Consider the following 19,004-nt stretch of genomic DNA (forward strand, 5'->3'; position numbering starts at 1 on the left):
GATCTTCTGAATGCTTTATGTTATGAGGGAAATGGCCAGGGGTTAATCAGTTTAGTGCAGTGGGTTGCAACCTTTAGGTTATGTGAACATGATTTGTGAACATTTCAGTTTAATTTTTCCTTTTCTGATACATCTTACTTGAAGGATTCCTCCAGATGTAAAAGTATCCATTGGTACCAATTAAAATCATTAGTGCACCTAAAACAACCCAAGTTCAACCCAGCAAACAGTACAGTGGTGTATTATAATTCTTGAAATTAATTAATTTTTTGGTTTTACTGGTTCTGAATAAGGTGCTTTTAGATACACAAAAAAAGATTGTTCCACAACTCCAGGGTGTTTGTTTTAAAAACAACTTTATTAATACTTGCTCTTTTTTTAAAAGCAGATTATATAAAAAGGATTCAATTCTAAGTTATTTTACAGAGCATAGTGGCTTTTGCTTCAGAAAACAGAAACAAATTGCTACTTGTACAACTTGAAAAATAAAAAAAGTCCTTCCCCTGCAGTGACTGAGCTTAATCGAGTCAACATTAAAAGAAACTAAGTTTTCTTTTTCTTGCCAGAAAAAAAGTCTATGGAAAGTTTATAATAAACACAGTGTTGCTGCTACATTAAGGCCAAACCCCCAATAGCCATATGGAAAACTTCCATGGTAAAGTGACAATGTAGTTTTGCTTTGTTTTTAAATACAGTCTTTGAAATTAAATAAAACTTGAAAATGAGAAGCTTTTCAAAAAGCAAGCAAGTATTGCACAGGCAGATCTCCTAGTACCCTTTAAAAATATCAAAAAGGAACTCACAAGTACACCCAGAGAAGAAATAAGATAGCTGAGGTTTTCAGAGGAAGTGGCTGCTACTGGACAAATTCCTATTTCCACATAAATACTCATGGTTCTGTATCTAGTAAGAAGAGCCTTTAAGTGCTCCTAATTTCTACCTTTCTGTTGGCATGGTAACACATAAAAAAGGTGCAGCAGTCTATGAGACCAGGCTTGGGGTTTTAGACAAGGTGGCAGTTAATCATCAGGACCCGTTTTGAGGTGAGAGAGGTTGGGGGAGTGTCAGCAAGATACAGTTCTGGTGAGCCAAAAGAACCTTCAAGACCCCCATTTGACCCCGAGATTAGAAGAACAAGACCATGGCGGTCGTATCACCTGCTGTGTCCAATTATCCACAGCAGTGCTACTTAGCCTCTAAATACATCCTTCTTGGCATGGAAAACATGGAACATGAACAAATAAGAAATAAGGTGTATATATATAAAAAAAAAAAAAATTCATTTCACACTGTTACACCATAAAATTCAGTTCTCAAATCAAACAGATTTAAAATGTCAGGAAACTTTAAAAATGGAAAAAGAAAAACAACCAACCATTATGTACAGTGTTTAGCGCTTGTAAAACACACAAGTTCATCATATGGTTCGGGTTCTGGGGCTCGGAGCCTGATATGGACCAAAGAAAAAACAACCAAGACAACAATTTCAAAAACATAATTCACAAAACAAAAGAATGTTTCTATTCTGTATCAGGTCAACTGATGCAATAATTTAATTAACAAGGACAATAGGAGTCTAATCTAAAAATCCTGTTGCAGCAGGGGACGATGTTTAAAAACAAACATATTTGGTGAGAATAATATGCAACAAACTGAAACAACATTAAGAAGCAACCAGAGGAACTGACAGTCCGACGTGACAGGAGAAATAATATTAACACACACGCACGTGTTATACACACACGCACGCACGCACATTGAGGGAGTGGTTTGAGTGTGTTGATCTTTGATTATGCTCAGAGTTTCTATGTGTTTGGCGTTCCAGGCAGGAAACACAGAGGGACGAGAAATGTTCCATCTTTATGAAAACAAAATCTGGCTGGTATAGCTTTAAAGTGTTCATAATGGAGTTTGGTGGGTTTAATGCAGTTGTCTTTATGTGTGGTAGATCTTATGTTCGTACTCAGTGGCGGAGCAGCTGTGAGGAGCGGCCATGTCCCTGTGGATGGGCGGTGGGATGCTGCTCAGGTGTTGGCGGTTGTCTGTCAGCGTCAGGTTCAGCAGGCTGGTGCAGGTGGGCAGGTAAATGTGCTGCACGTGCTCCACCTCTGACCGACACACAGGACACAACTGTGGGAAAACAAAGGAGAGGATTAAGCACATAGTGTACTAGTGTTTGACAGCTGAAAACCAGCTCACTATCAGAAAATAAACAAAGGCCAAAGAGAGGGCTTTACACACTTGCTCCGATGGGATGTGATACAAAGCCAGAATAGTGGCCACTTCTGCTTTGAGTCAAATTTGAAATGGTCCAACTAACGTATTCATATTAATACTGTGAACCCTTTTGTGGCCCATTACCCTTTGGGAATATATTTTGCCATGCAGGGGATCTTGTGTGGGATCTTTATTATGAACTCATAAAGTAAGAGTTCACCACCCATAACAAATCTCGAAACCAGCAAAGTCAGGTGCAAGCTCAGAATGTGCGCCCACAATCAGACAGTCCTGAGAATCACGAAGACCAGCTCTCTCATTCAGGCAACTAATCAGTTATCACTCAGGTCATTAGGCAAATATCAGTGTTAAGATTCAAGGACACTATGACAAATATCTTACAGTAGAAGGCAAGGCAAGCTTAATCATGAAAAACTACTTTAATGTGAAAACTATTTCCATTGCCTTGCTAAAAGCCGTGGAACTCTTTCCTTTTCTTGTTTTGTCTTGTCTTAGGTTTCTACTGACTCATTCACACATCTATTAGCTGGGTCACGTTTCCTAGTTGAGTTAATGGAAAGGAGATTTGCCTGGCTGCTATAATCCCTTCATAAAGGCAAACTCTCTCTCTCACACACACACACACACACACACACAGATGGGCAACATTTAGCTGATTAAGTGAGGGGGCATTCAGGTCAGAAGAATGTAAGCAAAGCTTTGGATGTTGATTAAAAGACCATAAAAAGGATGAGAAGTTTGAACTGCAGTATAATTAAAGAGCTTTTGTTATAGCTGCAAACTCAAAACATTCTGTGGTGCCTTGAGTCAAAGAACAAACAAAAACAGAGCAAAACTCATTTGGTTTGCAAGCTCTTGCCTAGTTTTCTAATTCACTTTTATAAAGTACTACTTCTAAGGTAGTGCTAAGATCAACATTTACAGTATAGCAATTGTCAGCATCACTGTCTTTTTTTTTAGTATTTATGACTAAAGAAAATACTAACCACACTAATGAAGAGCCCATCTCTGTGGCTAATAAACTCAGTCTTCCACAGAAAAGTCTACAGACATTTAAAAGAAGCCTCTCACCTGAAGCTGATTTGCGCAGGTCTGGCAACACACCATATGGCCGCAGGGGCAGAACGCAGCATCGATCTCCTCTTCGCAGCACAGCATGCACAACAGAGCCTCTCTGAGCTTCTGCAGCCTTTCCTGCAGGGCTCGGCTCTGCTGGCAGCTGCCACAGTCCAGCCCCTCGTCCTGCTGGTTGTCCGTTCCTGGGGAGCGTGATGGAGAGGAGCGTTCCCCGCTGCCAGAGCGGGACACGAGGTCCACGACGCCGGAGTTGTAGAGTGCGCGACGGGCGTGGTCGTACACTTCCTTGGAAGTACGCCGGATATCAAAAACGTATTTCTTGCCCAGGTTGATGTTTTCATTGAGGAACAGGGAAGCCAGGTGGCCCTTAAAGTCTCTACTGTACTGCATCATCACTGCATTTGTTACTGTGTCACACCTGGAAATGAAAATAAGAATCCCTGATTAAAAAATTGTTAGGACATGTCAGCAAATTCAGTTGACCTGACACATCCAATTTTGATCAAATCCCCTGCCCTAAGTAATGAATTTCTCCTCAGTAAGACTCACATTTACCTTCCAACCTTTACTTGGACTCACTGTTCTGGAGAGTATGTCCGTTTCTTTAATAATATTTGCACTCCTTGCACTGCTTATTTAGACAACACCTAATGTTCGTCCTGTTCTGATGCCACATTCACCACAGTGAAATACACACTGAAAAGCAGGATGAAGACATGCCTGCAAAAATCTGCAGACTCTGAGCCAAAACCCATTCCTGAAACAAAAGGACAGGGCTCTCTTTTGTACCTTTTGACTGAGAACAATTTCATAGCTCAGCCATTTGAATTGTCCCTGCTCACTGCAAATTTTTTTTTTTTTTAAACATCTCTGTGGCCTAAAGCCTCTGCCGTCTGTATTGCTCCAGACTTTCCATGAATCTTTAACAATATATGAAGTGGACATGCCAGTGATGACACTTAAAATTCTTTGCATGGAGAACACTGTACAGTGGTAAAACTTCCGCATGTGTTTGTGCATACACATGCATTCACAAACACAAACACAAACACAAACACACACACATTGTCAATGGAAAGGAAAAATGCCATTTCTACCCACTAAAGATTGTCCTGTGCAATCCATGTTTCCATCAACACTCATTCGGGTCAAGGACATGTTTTACATAGCTGTGTGTCCCACTTTGCATTTATTTAAACCAACAAAGGAGTAAGGAAAAAAAAAAAAAAAAAAAAAAAAGGAACAGGAACACAGTCTGTACAAATGTGGGAGAAAGCAAACTCAAAGCACTACTTGCCAAGGTGGGCAGAAAAAGTCTTTAAAGAACACATTTGAACAGGCTTTCCCCCACCTCTCTAATAATCTACTAGTTTTTAGTGAAGGACAGTTAAAAATAAACTGTTGATGTTATCATAACAAGCTGTGGCTTGGAGGTGTGTTCTAAAGCAGCTCAGACTGGTGCAATGACTAACAGCTGTAGCCAAGACTGCTGACAGACACTCATTAAGGAAACACAGAACTCAACTGAGCAGCGGAGCTTAAAATTAATTTTAATTGTTATCTTTGCTCGCCCCATGAGGTGAGCTACAGTCTGTAGTCCACCGCTCTAACTGTCTCTAATAATTTAAGTCAGTAGTCTATTGACTTTGTGCAAATTAGAGGGCCTGTATCGACTTCTGTTAAAAATATGTCTGCGCAGCTACAGCATATAGCGTCAGAGTGTTTGTGAGCCACTGATCTGGGATTAATTACTGTATGTCTTTAGCGCTCACCTGTAGAAGGCGTGGGTCTCTGTGATGGCACGGTACAGACCACTGGCTGCTCGGTTACTTATCAGCTTGAACAGAAGCACCACGCTGTCTTTTGTGTCCTTGGTAACTGTCAGGTACACACTTTTCCCCGACTGGGTGGCAATCTGAATGATGGGATAGCTTATTCTAAAAGGAGATACAGGGAGAAGGAATGGTTAAATAGTGAATATTGTTATGGAAAAATAATGTTGAAGAAATCCAATGCAACATAAAACGTCCCATCAATTTAAAAAAGATACACAGACCTATTAGTATAATTAGGCGTAGCATACCTGTTGACTAAGCTGAAGTCCTCCTTGCAAATGGCAATGCCCTCAGGGCCGACTCCTATGGCCAACCGTTGACTGTTTGCATCACGGGCCCAGTGCCACTCCACGCCGTAATGCTCTAGAGAGGAGACCAGCTGCAGGGCCTGATACTCCACTGAGCCCTGGCTCAAGCCTTCTAGAGCTTTATGTCTGGATATGATACTGCAGGAGGAATAACGTGGGGAAGAGATGGAAAGGAGGGCAACCATTTAAGTTTATTTTGCTCTAAATGACATTTTCTGACACAAGCTTTATCATATGGACAATTTTATATCAAGGAAGACCCACTGTGACAGGTATTATACAAGCAGGATGAATGCAAGACTAGAGTGTGTTTTAGCTGTCAAGGTTGAACATGCCTTCAGGCAGAAAGCTCTGATGTTAAATTTGTACATTTCTGACAACTGCACTTATGAGATCAATGCTTAGGCAGCACAGCTGAATGCTTCTTTCAGCCAGTGAAGCCCCGTAATTCTTAGACTGTGGTGCAACATGCATAATGGCATTTGTAACCCATATTGATCCCCAGCTGGAACATGATTCTATGAAAATTATAGAAAATAGCTTTTGGGGAAATCATTCACCTGCGTAACAGGCTGAGGTTAAGTGTAGGTGTAGCAATGAACACTGGTGCCTACTGGCTCATTACAGCACATGAATAAAGAGTTTAATGTAGCAGGTTTGGCAGATGGGGTTTGATAATGTATAATTTCAAAGGCTGAACATCTGAGGAACAGTGCCATGTGTACAACAAATGGTTCCAGAAGGCACTCCAAAGGCTTTAACTGCAAAATGGAAACACTTCAGATGTTTCTGGATAAATTCCTAACAGTTGTAGGCAGGACAGGCATCGCTGTGAAAGTGTGGTGTGGAGTCCGTCAAACTATCAGAAATTTGATACTGCAATGGGATCCATATTCTCGGACTCTAAAACCTTTTGGTAGGGAAACTTTGTCACCCACTTTTGGTTGACTCAGAAAACATTCAAGATGTACAGAGGGAGGTTCTGACAGTGGAACTCCGCAAACATATGCTATTTGATCTCCTGTCAGCTGCTCTGTTCGGCTGATTCAAGAATGTGTGTGGATTAGCTGTCAAACAGGCTATGCACACTATGTGGCTGTGTCCGATGTACTCTTATCTAAAGTCTTTCACCTCAGATAAAAAAAATAAAATAAAAAGGTAATCTGGCTTAAAAGGCAGACGTGACAATATAAGAAAACACTGCAAAATAGAAAAGCAATATCAGCATATTTTGGTATTTTTTGCTAGATAGCATTTTGATTACTTAAATTAATTTCCTTTAATTTCTTTGAACACCAGCTGCCATATAATACAATTACTGGCTCATTGCCATGATCCGTTATTTACTTTCATCATATTTTTATGGAGTGGACCTACCTCACAGATAGTGCATGGGGAGGGGCTTCTGGGAAAAGGTCAACGGGTTTCAAATGACTGGCCAGAACGTGTTAACTTGCATGTACAAGGGCCATTTAAAATTCTGGTCAAAGTAACCCCACACATCATTTATTGATGTTTTCAAGTCAGCATAATGTTTTCATTGCAGTTAGATTTGGAGAGCACAAAAATCTATACATCTATCCTGGGCCAGTTCTTGGGAAAAGTACTTGAATACCTTTTTCTGTAAGATTATAAGCCATGTTTTCACAGTTAAACCCTCTCCTAGGTGCTAATTAAAGTCCTTTCAATTTCCTGCTCCTTTTGAAGCCTATGTTGGGTTCCTTAGAGAGTGTTCTACCTGTTGATAATGGCAGTGCTGGGCTCCTCTCCGCACAGCTCGGAGTACCAGTACTGGGCTGTGTTTTGGTTGTAGTCGCCAAACTCGGCCTGTGCCAGGAGTGCGCTCAGCTCCTCTGCTTGTTCTGAGCCCATACGTAGGTGACCGTTATGGAGATCCTCCTTGACATGCATGAAGAAAATGTGTCTGGTGGACAGAAGGAAAACAGAACATGGGTCAAAATGGAAATCTTATGATTGGGGTCTATTAAAAGGTAAAAGGCATTGGCGAATACATTTCAACTAAATTACACTAAGAAAAATTCTGTCTTTACATAAATAAATACTGTTTTTTATGCTTGTGTGCCCTATCAAACATGTGACTTCTCCAATCAATGTCCATATTCATTTTACAGCTCAGTTCCACGTGTGATGGTACAGCAGTCATTATGTCTGGGGCAAACACAGTCTAGAGCAGGTGGTCATTATAAGGCTAGAATTTCACCACAGACAGCAGGTGTAGGTGTGTGTGTGTGTGTGTGTGTAACAGAAGGAAAAAGCAACTGTGACATATGTTCAGTTGTCAGAGTGACTCCACTTTCTCTTTTTCAACCTCTTCCTCAAATAACACTAGTACAGCTTCTTTTAACTGAATTAACTATAGGCTCCGAAAGTGGAAGCTGAGACAGGGAAAAAAAGTTAGGAGGACGTAATGGCAGTTTTCTCCAGTAAAGGAAGTACTTGGACATTTAACCTGTTGACTTGCTGGCCAACTGTGCTTGTACAATATCTGCTGGGGCAGTGTGTGACCACTACTATATACTGTAAGGCGACAAGCCTGAATGTTGAATGCAGTAATGGGGCTTAAAATGAGTTACAATTGCCAGCATTCTCTCTGTGTCTCTTGTTCTGTTGCTCATTGTGAAAAATGTGGTACAATAACTTCATGCAATGTGCCCATTTAAAGACAAGCCAAGCTACCAATAATCTTGGTTTTCCAGACAAAGGGGAATTCTATGAGCCCATTCGCCTTGTTCAAAATGAGGTGGATTTATGAAGTGACAGTAGGGAAAACAGTTCAAAAATGAATAGTGGTCAGAATCAGCTATTGTAACTGTTTGGGCTGAATGATTAAATGAGAACACTGAGTTCTGGCGTGGCCAAGGAAAACAGCTAAATTCTCAAAAAAAATAAGCCATGGAAGGTCAGAGCCTTTCCATTGTTTTGACCAGAAGATAAGAGGAATTCTTTCTTTTTAGCAGCAGGAAAGACGACGTCAGGAGGAGTAACACCCTGACTAACTCAATCCTTGCATCATGAAGATCGTTGAACTAAAGTAACCCAAACAGATCCTTCTTTGAGATGACCTACGGCACAGTAACCATAAGGAGATTGTACCGGCACCAGCCTGCTTCAGGTGACCTGCTTCTGTGAGCACAAACCAGTTGGGCAGCTTTCTTCCTGTTTGTGTGCCTGGTGACTGCAGTTCGTTCATTTTAATATCTTGACTTTGACATCAAATCAATACTCTCTACTTCCCTCCATATTAAACAAAACTTTATAGCCCATTTTCTGTCTTCTTGCCAATTAATTAAACAGTCCATGCAACAGCATGGAGTGACCTAAAGTAACCTCCCTGATCTCACACACTGTATGCTCACTTGACAATATCAAAATTGAAACTAACTTCAGCATCCTGTGGTGACAAGAGTTCTAATAGTGGAGCAGTTTAATATGCAAAGAAAATTTCTGTGAATATTTTTGCGAACCACATCCTCATAAGCAAACTACGCCTGAAACCGCTCGTTATTAGTGCTTAAAAAAAAAAAAAAAAAAAATATTTCCCTTGAGCTACACTTCTCTTTGAAGCATGATGCAAAGAGGGACATTTCTCAAAGAGGGACATTTTTCATTTGTGCAAATGAAGTCAGGATATGGGAGCGGGTTTAGAGGGACAATTTTGAGTGTGTGTGTGTGTGGGGGCGGGGGGGGTAGCACACATCATTCCTTTTATTAAGTTGATATAAACCCACTGTGATTTGTTTATGTAGAAAATGCATCTTGCTGAGATGTCTCATGGGAACTACAGGGAACATGGGAACGAGCTGGAGGTGACATTTCCTCTGTCATCTTATGGGACCTAAAAACCAGACTCTTGAGGGAGCAGCGCACACCTGGTCGCAGAATACGCACGTGTGTATTGTAACTGCTTCAATATGCAACAACACAGAAACACCTCATCCGCCACACATCCACAGTGCTTCCAAGGAGTATCAACAGCAGCTGTGAGGCATACAAAGTCAGTTTACACCACCCCTGATCAAGCCAGACCATAACAACGAAGCCCCATAGCTGACTAGCCTCAGGCATAACAAACAGTGCTTTGATATGGTGTTTAACATCCCATTCCCTCCAACGCACACACACGCAAACACTGCGTTCTATTGTGTCAGGCCCAGCGGGCATCATGTGACGGCGCGCTTCTAGTTAGCTACCTGCCTGACACAAACAATAGGGCTGACTTGACTGGGAGTTTACTACAGGGTACCTACAAAGAGTCACTATAGGGCAAACCGCAGGGGTTACTCTAGTTCAGGCGGGGATTGGCAAGGGGCTAGTATCGGTCACTGTGCCATCGGGCAAGGAATTTTAATATCTTAAAATGCCTCAAGTAGGGCCTGTTAGTTTGGTGATGTGATATTTTGACCTCAGTGCTGTTTCACCCAACCAACCATCTGTGATAATGTGGTCTTAGGTATGTGACTTTCGGCCAGTGCTCTGCTGAGCAGGACATCTGACTCCTGCATTTCCCAATGTTGTCAGTACCCACATGTGTGTTAACAGGTGTGCACGCTTTGCTGAGCTCAGGCCAAAATTCTAATTATCTTTTGGGAGAAAACAATTATACACATTACAGTAGAGCAGGTTACAGGGCTTCCACAGAGGTAACCATTGTTCATCGATAGCTGTTCCTGTCGGACTGGCCTGAGGGTGAATGAGAGGCATCCGATATGCACTCTGCTAAACACAAAAAAAAACCATGAGTAACACTGAAAACATGCAGCTGCTTCATACACACAGGGTAACAAACTCTCCCACTGAGGCCCCTGTGAAGCTATACTGTTACTGTTTCTGCTCTTAACACTATATTTTTGCAGCAATGATAACTCTACTCTTGCTATGAAAACAGCATGGGCAGATGTTTTGTACTGATTTCCAATACGGCCTGGATATTCTACAAACTGTTGTACAAATCTTTCCAGCTGTATGACTAATTCAAAAAAGAAAAAAAGAAAAACATGTAATTATGTCTATACTTGCTGGTCCTCGATATTAAGTAGATAGCTTCTCAGACAGCTGCCCAAGGATCAGTCTGCTCAGGTGGTGTAGTGCTGCCTCAGCACCTGTTAAGGTCTATCCTACACTCAGGGCACGGGAGCAACAGGAGGCCATAAATCCAAAAACAGTGTCTCCAACATGGTGTTTGAGGCTGATTGAGTTTCATCAAGACGATCTCTACCAAAGAGAGTTCCCTAAATTTCTTGTGCAATTGCCTTTTTTGAAATGTTTCCTCAGTGGTCAAAACATTTGATGCTGATGTGTGACTGGATGCGTCTGAGCACCTTTTAAAAAAATAGATGTTAGTCCTTGACCAACCCATCTGGTTAACACAGGCCCATGACCGAGGTGACAAGACAAGAGACGAAAGAATGTACAAATGACCCCCTTGCTCAACCAAAAGGGCATCCAAGCAGATGATGGAGTTCAACTCACTGTGACTCATGAGAGTGACTTGGCTAGACAGAATCACAGGACTTAAATCTGTCTCTTGCTGAGACAGTTTGCCAGGTTGAATCAGACTCACTATCAAAAACTAGGGCCCTCCTCTGCATGCTTTAGCTTGTTTGATTCACCATGTCAAGGACCAACACACACACACACACACACACACACACACACACACACACACACACACACACACACACACACACACACATTACTACAAAGAAACATTTGCACATGTATCATTACACAGTCATCCGTGAGGTGTACATAAAACGCTGCAGTCATCATCAGAGCATTGCCTTGTTCTTTAGACTGGCCCTCACTAAACACAACAGACCTGCAGACTGAATGCCAGGAAGTCTGTGCTGAGACAAAAGTCTACTGGCCCACTTTTCTTGTATTACATTGTATACACCTCATCATTGCTTTGTCCTTCATAGACAACCCATCATAAAAGCCTTAAGATGCTTACTCATATACGCTAACAGAGAACACGAGAAATAAATGCTACTCAAAACGGTGCATGTGGGGGAGAGAGAGGGGTCATGTGGGGTGCTGCCGGAGTGTTTGAATATTTGACTGCCTGGCTGGAATAATTCAGTTAAAGCAGGTCTGAATGCTGAGAAAGAATATCTGAATATAGGTCACTGGCTGCAGAACTGAGCTAAGGGGATGGGATGGGATAATTGAAGTTTTTCACCGGAATTTTTCTCCCCCTCTTTGAATCATTAAATTTAAAAAACACTAAAATATCCCAAAATGCAGTGTTTGTGTATTTTAAGCAACTCAATGTTAAAGCATTTCAAACACGTTTTTACAAGAGAAATCTTTACAAATTTGTGGTCCCAGAGAAACAAAAAGAAAGGACAGGCATACCTTTTCAAGTAGGTAGAGGCTACCAAGTTAACTAAACTCTCTCCAGTCTGTTCCGCCCATCTATAAAACCAGTCCCATTTTAATATTTTCTCCCCCAACCCAGTGTCTATTCCCCCAGAGGGCAGAATGTAAGCTGCACTACACAGAAGAACAAAATGTCCCCACAAACTGAAACCTAACACCTCTCCCTCGAGAGTGCAACTCATCCAGCCAATCACCAGTAGAGTTTCAGACCTCATCGGTTGAGCTCTCAACAATGCGGTTTGTAAGCTAGTCAAATAACATACTGCCAGGAGCTGTGGGCTGTGAGGTTACTCGCTGTCAATGAACTATAGTAAACTCTGCTGAACATCTTCTCTAAAGATGTGGGCTGAAAGGAAAATCAGACACTTAAACACTTAAGTTTTAATTGTGTAATTTAGTAGAAAGTTGCAAAAATAATTCCAGTCGCTGAATATAACTCATATGCCTTTGCTCTGTGGTGAGCTGAACCAAAGGCTATACAGCAGTAAAACAAAGAAGCTGTTTGTATGCTAAATGCCTTGGGTTACAGGCTGTTACTGGATGGTATAATGGTGATTGAAGCCCAGCATCAATCCTATGTTAGGGTGCCAAATAACAATTCTGTCATTTTCGTGCAAGGGCTAATGTTATAACTTCACACAAGGCAAAACCAGGGCTAAGTTACTCAAGAGCACAACAAATGAAAGATGAAAGAGACTTACATGTAAGTAAAAGCAAATAATTACTGGTGGTGGAGAATTCCAATAAAACTTGGGTGGCGATTTTGAGCACTTGAAGACCCAAGGGCATCTTGTATGATTTTTGGCTAGATTGTCTCTGTAGCCTGCCAGTGAAATGAAAATGATAACTTGTGTATGACCTGAATAAATTACCTCAAATTGTTTTTGCACAACATTCAGTTGAAGAGATGGTGTCAGGATTTTGTCAGAGATAATGCTCTTGTCTGTTTTCATGGGTGAACTAATGCAAGTTAAGCCTACAATTCAATGTTGTAAAAACAAAACTATGCAGTGTTATGCTGCACAAGAATAGTAGGACTCATAAGATTTATTGATGATACCTAATCTAAATGTCTTGGTACCTCCATTCAAAGTCAAGTCTTCTTTTGTTAAAAACTTTTCTCGGATCCATTCTACAAACACATGGGGTTGGGAAGCTATCCCACTATGCACTTGGGGAAAGGGAAGGAAAAACCCTGGACAGATCGATAGTCTGCTGCAAGGCTAACACAAAAGGTAGGCAAATGCATTCGTCTCCAACCCCCCTGACTAGCATGTCTTTGGACTGTCTGGCAGGGAAAACTGTCCAAATCTAACATTGGATTTAAAACAGTCAAATTTATTTATTTATTATTAAAAAAAAAAAAAAAAAAAAAACCACAACACACACAATAGTGTGCTTCATATTTATTTTAATTTATGACATACTTAAGGAACTGTTCATGAGGGAAGAACAAGTAAACTTGCATGTAAATATATTTCCTGATGAAAAGTCTTCTGTATAGATTTAATTATTAAAAGACAATGATTAAAATAAATCTCTCTTGGTGAAAACTCATTTGGATTTGGTTTGGATTCAAGTTAAAGATAAGCTTAGCCCCAAATGGGGTAAAGAGGTTAACAACCAGGACCTCTGATAAAGCCTGTGCTAAGAGCTGTGCCCTTTGACGGTCTCCGATGTTTGCCTGATCAGAATGCTAAATACGAGGGCTAATGAGGGGGAAACATTCAGATATTTAAACCAGAAACACCCCCTAGCAAGTGGTGTTAAATGATGCAGATAAGACAGGCTGTTGTTGTGGCCCTTGGGTCAGTATCCCTGAACTAATAAAAAGTGTGTTCCTCTGGTAACGCATCATTAGATACGTCATGGAAATAAAGATGAATGCAAATCAGGCGTTTTATAAACAACTACATTTTGACTGCTTTTGTTTTCCACTGGCATGAGAAAATAAAAAAAGGGGAAAAAAAAATGTACAATTTCAAACCAACATTTGTTTCACCCTGTTCAATGCAGCACCTTCAGCTGCCCAAAATAGAAACTCAGAGAGGAGAATAAGCCACCCTAAGAGCCAATTTTATACATTTACAAAATGTGTCCTATTTGCAAAGCAAGCTGGGAAATACTAGATTCAGATTTATGAAACAATACTGGGAGAGAAGGGCAACTGGAGAATCTAAAGGAATGAAATTAAAGAAAAAAAGCGTTGTTGAAGCTGGGGACACAGCTGCAGCAGAATCAAGCTGAACTTAACCAAAGTGCAGGCCATATCTATTTGAGCTGCAATGTCTGTGTGCAATAAAAAAAAAAAAAAAAAAGGAACCCCAACAAAGGCTTTATGGCCAACGTATTACTGATTGTATGAAATCAGACCAGACAATTGTGTTATTAGCAGCCAGAGCCTATTTTGTTGGTTTAAATACAAATCAAAATGTGGATTTTAGTCTGGACAGGATATTTTCCAAATATTGTCCAGCACAAGTAGGCCCTACAAAAAGGAGGAAAATGAATTAACACAAAGTACCCAAATGGTCGGCTGCATGTGAGCAAGAACACTCGAGTGACCTGCGAGGCTTTATGTGGCAGCAGTACACAGCAGCTTATATAAGCAGCTCTGTGCACGCTCAGTTCCGTGCGGGTTATGTAATGAAGCCTATAAGAAGGGCGTAGAAGAGGCCCACCCCTCATCTTAGCTGAGAATTGTGGTACCATATAGGTAGTTTTTGCTTTGCCCATATGCTGCTGAGAACATATACTCCAACCCACATACATAGATAAACATGCTGCGTTGTTATAGAGTGAGTGTGTGTCGAGTTTTCTAAAGTTTCAATAACCTTTTAAACTTGATTATTGACTTAAACTGTATCGAACTCTGTGTTTCACTGCAAATATAGCAAACATGCAGCATGGAAAATAAAATAAATTAAAAAAAATTTTGGACAACAATTGGATACACACAGTTTCCAAAACTAGTTATGAAGATCTTACAATCGATTGAAAAATTGAAAATGGCCTGCAGGTATGTGAGTAGCAAAAATGCGCAATAGAGGAAGGTTTTTCTGTGTATGTCATGATGAGGTGTGCCTGCTTCCTTGCCTGGGAGCATGCTTGCAGTCAGAACAAGTCGTGTGGAGGCTGTGGCAGCTTAAGTAGGTCAAAGGTGACAGCACAAACCGTGAGTGAAATGGGACGCTTATAGGTCCCCCAAGCAATAATTTGATTTAAAACATGACAAAAAGAACTCTTAACTACCCCTTAAAGTCATGAAAATAATATATAACATTAAAATATACATAATTAATTCACAGAAATGCCATGTATTTTTCCATGGCCCTTGTAAATGCAGTGTAGTAACTTCCCAGAGCTTTTTGTTGGTCCCCAAAAGGCTACTGTCTGTGCACTGTCAACACGAGTGTCAACAACTTGCCCTCATCTCTAAAAACTGATGCCAGCGTTTTCTCCTCCACCAATTAAATTATATCACATCTGAGCAGATGGATGGCATGAAGGCTGCACCAAGATTAAACATAACTTGACAGCATGGCGGTGTGCGCCATGTGTGAGTATTTATTAGCAGCAACGGCACATTCCCTTGCCTGCCATCTCACATCTTTATCTCACCTTTTTTCACAACCCCATGACCCTCACCCTACACCCACCCGACGCCAGCCATCTGTTGATAACCTCTGCTAATCTAGTGGAGGTCAGAGCGCAGGCAGCCAAGTGTCCTCCACACACACACTCTCTCCCCCCACTGCCTTTCACTTTCCTTTTCAAAGGCTGCCAAATATGGACCAGAGTGGGGGCAGAGGGAGGTGGAGGGTGAGAGAGAGAGATGGACAGAGGGGAAGTGTGAGCAGGGATAGTTTCTGACAGAGATAAAAAATATTGAAAGACAGAGCAAAGTTGATGGCTTTCCTTTTGATAGCACACAGTAAGGGGAGAAAGGAGGGAGAGAGACAGAGCTGAAGGTGGGGCAGTGGGTGAACTGTGGAGAAACTGAGAGCTTACTGGAATGCCAGACAAATCCTGGCCAAGGCAGATAGATGTCAGTTTAATGAACAGCTCTGGAGGCATGCTGTGTGTGTGAGACAGAGGGCAAGAGCAGTGTGGCAGAGCTTAAAAAGACACCAAACGGATTTCCCCTCTAGTGTGCCCTCGCTCCAGAACCATAGTTCCAATCCTGCAGTACCAAACACTCGTGACACCTCCTGGAGTGAACATAAGTTTTTTTGGACAGGTTCTGGGGGCTGTGAATGCACTTTCTAGTTATAACTTCAAACAAAATTGGGGCTGGGGAATACTGAGTATGGATCTAGGCTTGTTATATTGTTCAGAGCTTTTTATGTTTAAACTAATATGGCAGAGAGGGGAGATATAAGGGGGGGTGTGACTACAAAGTGTTATTTGCTAGAGTGAGTTTTTTGCTAGCTTTGTTTTTGTTTCTTAAAAAAAAGTAAAGCTATCTGTTTTAAGATACAAGTGATTAGAAATTGCACAAAGCGCACATGAAATTCATATCTGATACTTCCAGAGGTTAAAAAAACTTCACTGCTAAAACCAGCTGCAACAGTGACTCATAATGATGTCAAACTACACTAGTCCTGTTGCAGTTTCCAAACAGCATCTGCACACGTCAAACGGAGGGCTGCGCTTTTGTTCAGACAAGAGTGGCCACACACAATCGAACCAAACTTAAAAAAAAAAAGCATAACAAAAGTTATTTTGAGTTGAATGGGGGCAATGACAGAGGTCCTGGCTGTTGAACAGAGGGTCCCTGGGGGCAAACACAGAGCAACACATAGCCTTAGAGCTGCTGGATCACATTTCCTGCCTAGTGCTCCACCAAAATGACCTACAGTAACCCCAGAGAGGCTCAGGGAAGAGGTTACTACAGGGCATTCCACTATGTTGGAAACAAAGTGAATCAGATTGTGCTCTGGGAGCTCACTAACGGTGGCTTTGTTTTTCCAGCATGTGCTCATCATTGCATGCCACATGCATTCATATGTAAAGAAAAATATATTTTAATGACAAACACAGACCAGACTTAGCTAAAAAAAAAAAAAAAAAAAAGGTGACAAGCTGATCTGCAGGTACTTGGAAAAAAAAATAATCATAGAAAGTGGTTAAATATCTACTCACATCTCCTGCAGTGAACAAACGTGATGAGTTTCACACAATGTCCACGCAGCATGTGAGTAAACATACCTTGTCTGTTCCTGCAGAATGAGGTGGGGCTCCACAAAGAACTTGACCCGCAGCCTCAGACGACAGGGCGTCACATTATCCATCTGCTGGCATATGCGATTCCTCAGATTCAGCCACAGGTTCTCTCCTTTGCCGCCTGTGAACTGCAGCCCAAAGTAGTCAACCTCAATTATGCCCAACTTTCGGCAAACCTGGAGAGAGATGAAAGAAATTGGTCACAAAAGTGGATTTTAGACAAAGCCATTCAGTAAGGATTTCTAAAACCAACTGTGTGGAAAAGATTAATAGGACACATCAAATTATTTAGTCAGAGGAAGCTTTAGGGTTCCCATAATAGTTGGCAGCATCACAGCACGACAGTACAATGAGACGAGGGGCCACCTAACATCTTGAGATTTGAGTTGTGTCAGCGGACTAAGATGTCCTTGAATACACCGTTCCACGGTGGCTTTTCCCTCCCGGTGGAAGGTGGCAAGAGTCAACAGACTCTCTTAGCAGGAGTCAATAGTAACACAAGACTATCTGCGTGAGGCTAAGCCAAGGCGAGTGCTTTTATCGCTTTGCTACCCCAGTGCCCCTCTCTCGCACAGATAAAGCCCATCAACATTCCGAAAGCTCACGATAGGTCAATCTCGGAGGCTCTCGCGGGGTAAAGGGGGCTCCTCGCACCCACAATCCCACGCCCCCTCCCCACTGAGGCCTGGGGGTTATTACATAACTGCTGGTGAACGTCTGCAGGGAGCCCGGGGGCCGAGATAAAACTCATTCATACCCACGGCAAGCTGCGGATATGCCATGCATACGGAATGGCTTTACGTTTCACTAGGGGGTGAACTCGAGGCTACAGATGAAAGGGGGGGGGGGTTATTGTGCTACCGTGTTCATATTCATTTTCGATTGCAAAAAAGAGGCGAATGTCTAAGCAGCTCAGCTCAGACTCAAGTGTCAGTTTGAGTGGAGCGAGAACGCCGGCTGCTTGCAGAGGCAGCAGAATGAACTCAAGTAACCTTGACGAGGCCATCTGCCTCTGACTAAGCCGTGCAGGTAGATGCGACCGTCGACAGTTTCCCACCAATGCAGAAGAACTTTCCCGCATGTATGCTAAGTCATAACTTCGGATAATGAATCGACACTTTAAGTTTTCGTTGCTACAAAACAAATGTATCTTTTTTTTCTGTACGTCTTGGGCCAGTGAAACACTGTTCACTTCGTCCCTGCGCACAACAATGGAGTACATATATCGATTGTTGATGTTGTTGTTGTTGCCGTTATTAAAAAGATGAAGTTCACACCAAATATTATGTCGAGCAGCGAAAACAACTTTAGGTATTCCTCGTCGTGCAGAAACTGGATTCAACTCACCAACTGTTATATTTACTTGAGCGTTGGAGTCACAAATGATCGACGAGACAGACGAGATGAAGTTTAGGAAAAATTGAAAATATGAAGTTTCGTAAGACAGCCGGAACAACGTTGTCCTGCCTGTCCATAACACTGCGTTAAAAAAAAAAAAAAAAAGGTATCACAACAACAACATAACGCGATGTGTATCCCACCGCAGCCTACCTTATTCAGGCAGTCTTCACCGTTCGCCTTCGCATCAACTTCCACTTCCATCACCACCGAATCCGGACGAGTAACGTGGCAGAGCATTTTGGCTGTGTATTCCGTGAGTCTTTGGTGTGACACTCTTTAAAATAATTAAAAAAAAAAAAAAAAATTCTCGAGCCTTCTTGAAGACCCCCCCCCTACATCAATACCCTCGTCACTTTCTTAGCCTTTTCACTCCGTGTGGCGAACCTGTGGCCACCAGCTGTAGGCTATATCAATGAAATGCCACACGCAGCACCGCCTACTTACGGCTGCCCAATGGCGACCGACTTGATGTAGTCGCTGCAAAACGTCAACCAATCGGAAAGTCGCGTTGCGTCCG

The 19,004-nt window shown here is 41.8% G+C and overlaps 1 protein-coding gene across 3 annotated transcripts; it reads right to left on the reverse strand.

Annotated features, from left to right (window-relative positions):
• Window positions 1–345: 345 nt before the first annotated feature.
• On the reverse strand, window positions 346–18,917 carry mylipa (myosin regulatory light chain interacting protein a). Of its 3 annotated transcripts, none has more exons than XM_040121405.1 (7): window positions 18,638–18,917; window positions 17,072–17,262; window positions 7,197–7,382; window positions 5,399–5,596; window positions 5,088–5,252; window positions 3,310–3,733; window positions 346–2,130 (listed from the first exon to the last, which is right to left on the reverse strand). In XM_040121405.1, exons 1-7 carry the CDS (start codon window positions 18,722–18,724, stop codon window positions 1,936–1,938), a joined length of 1,446 nt encoding a protein of 481 aa, XP_039977339.1. In that variant the 5' UTR covers window positions 18,725–18,917; the 3' UTR covers window positions 346–1,935. The 3 variants fall into 3 exon arrangements, with proteins under 3 accessions (XP_039977339.1, XP_039977340.1, XP_039977341.1); XM_040121406.1 differs by lacking the exon at window positions 18,638–18,917 and adding an exon at window positions 17,457–17,651; XM_040121407.1 differs by lacking the exon at window positions 18,638–18,917 and adding an exon at window positions 17,453–17,651.
• Window positions 18,918–19,004: the final 87 nt, after the last annotated feature.

The sequence above is a fragment of the Xiphias gladius genome, chromosome 24, assembly GCF_016859285.1.
Source record: "Xiphias gladius isolate SHS-SW01 ecotype Sanya breed wild chromosome 24, ASM1685928v1, whole genome shotgun sequence".
Taxonomy (NCBI): Eukaryota; Metazoa; Chordata; class Actinopteri; order Istiophoriformes; family Xiphiidae; genus Xiphias; species Xiphias gladius.

Bases quoted from the DNA above. Each gene is read 5' to 3' on its own strand.
- mylipa (XM_040121405.1), bottom strand. From the start codon at position 18,724: ATGCTCTGCCACGTTACTCGTCCGGATTCGGTGGTGATGGAAGTGGAA. The intron at 17,263-18,637 runs GTAGGCTGCGGT...ATCTCTCTCCAG, and splicing joins GTGAAGACTGCCTGAATAAG to GTTTGCCGAAAGTTGGGCAT. The intron at 7,383-17,071 runs GTATGTTTACTC...TCTGTCCACCAG, and splicing joins ATTCTGCAGGAACAGACAAG to ACACATTTTCTTCATGCATG.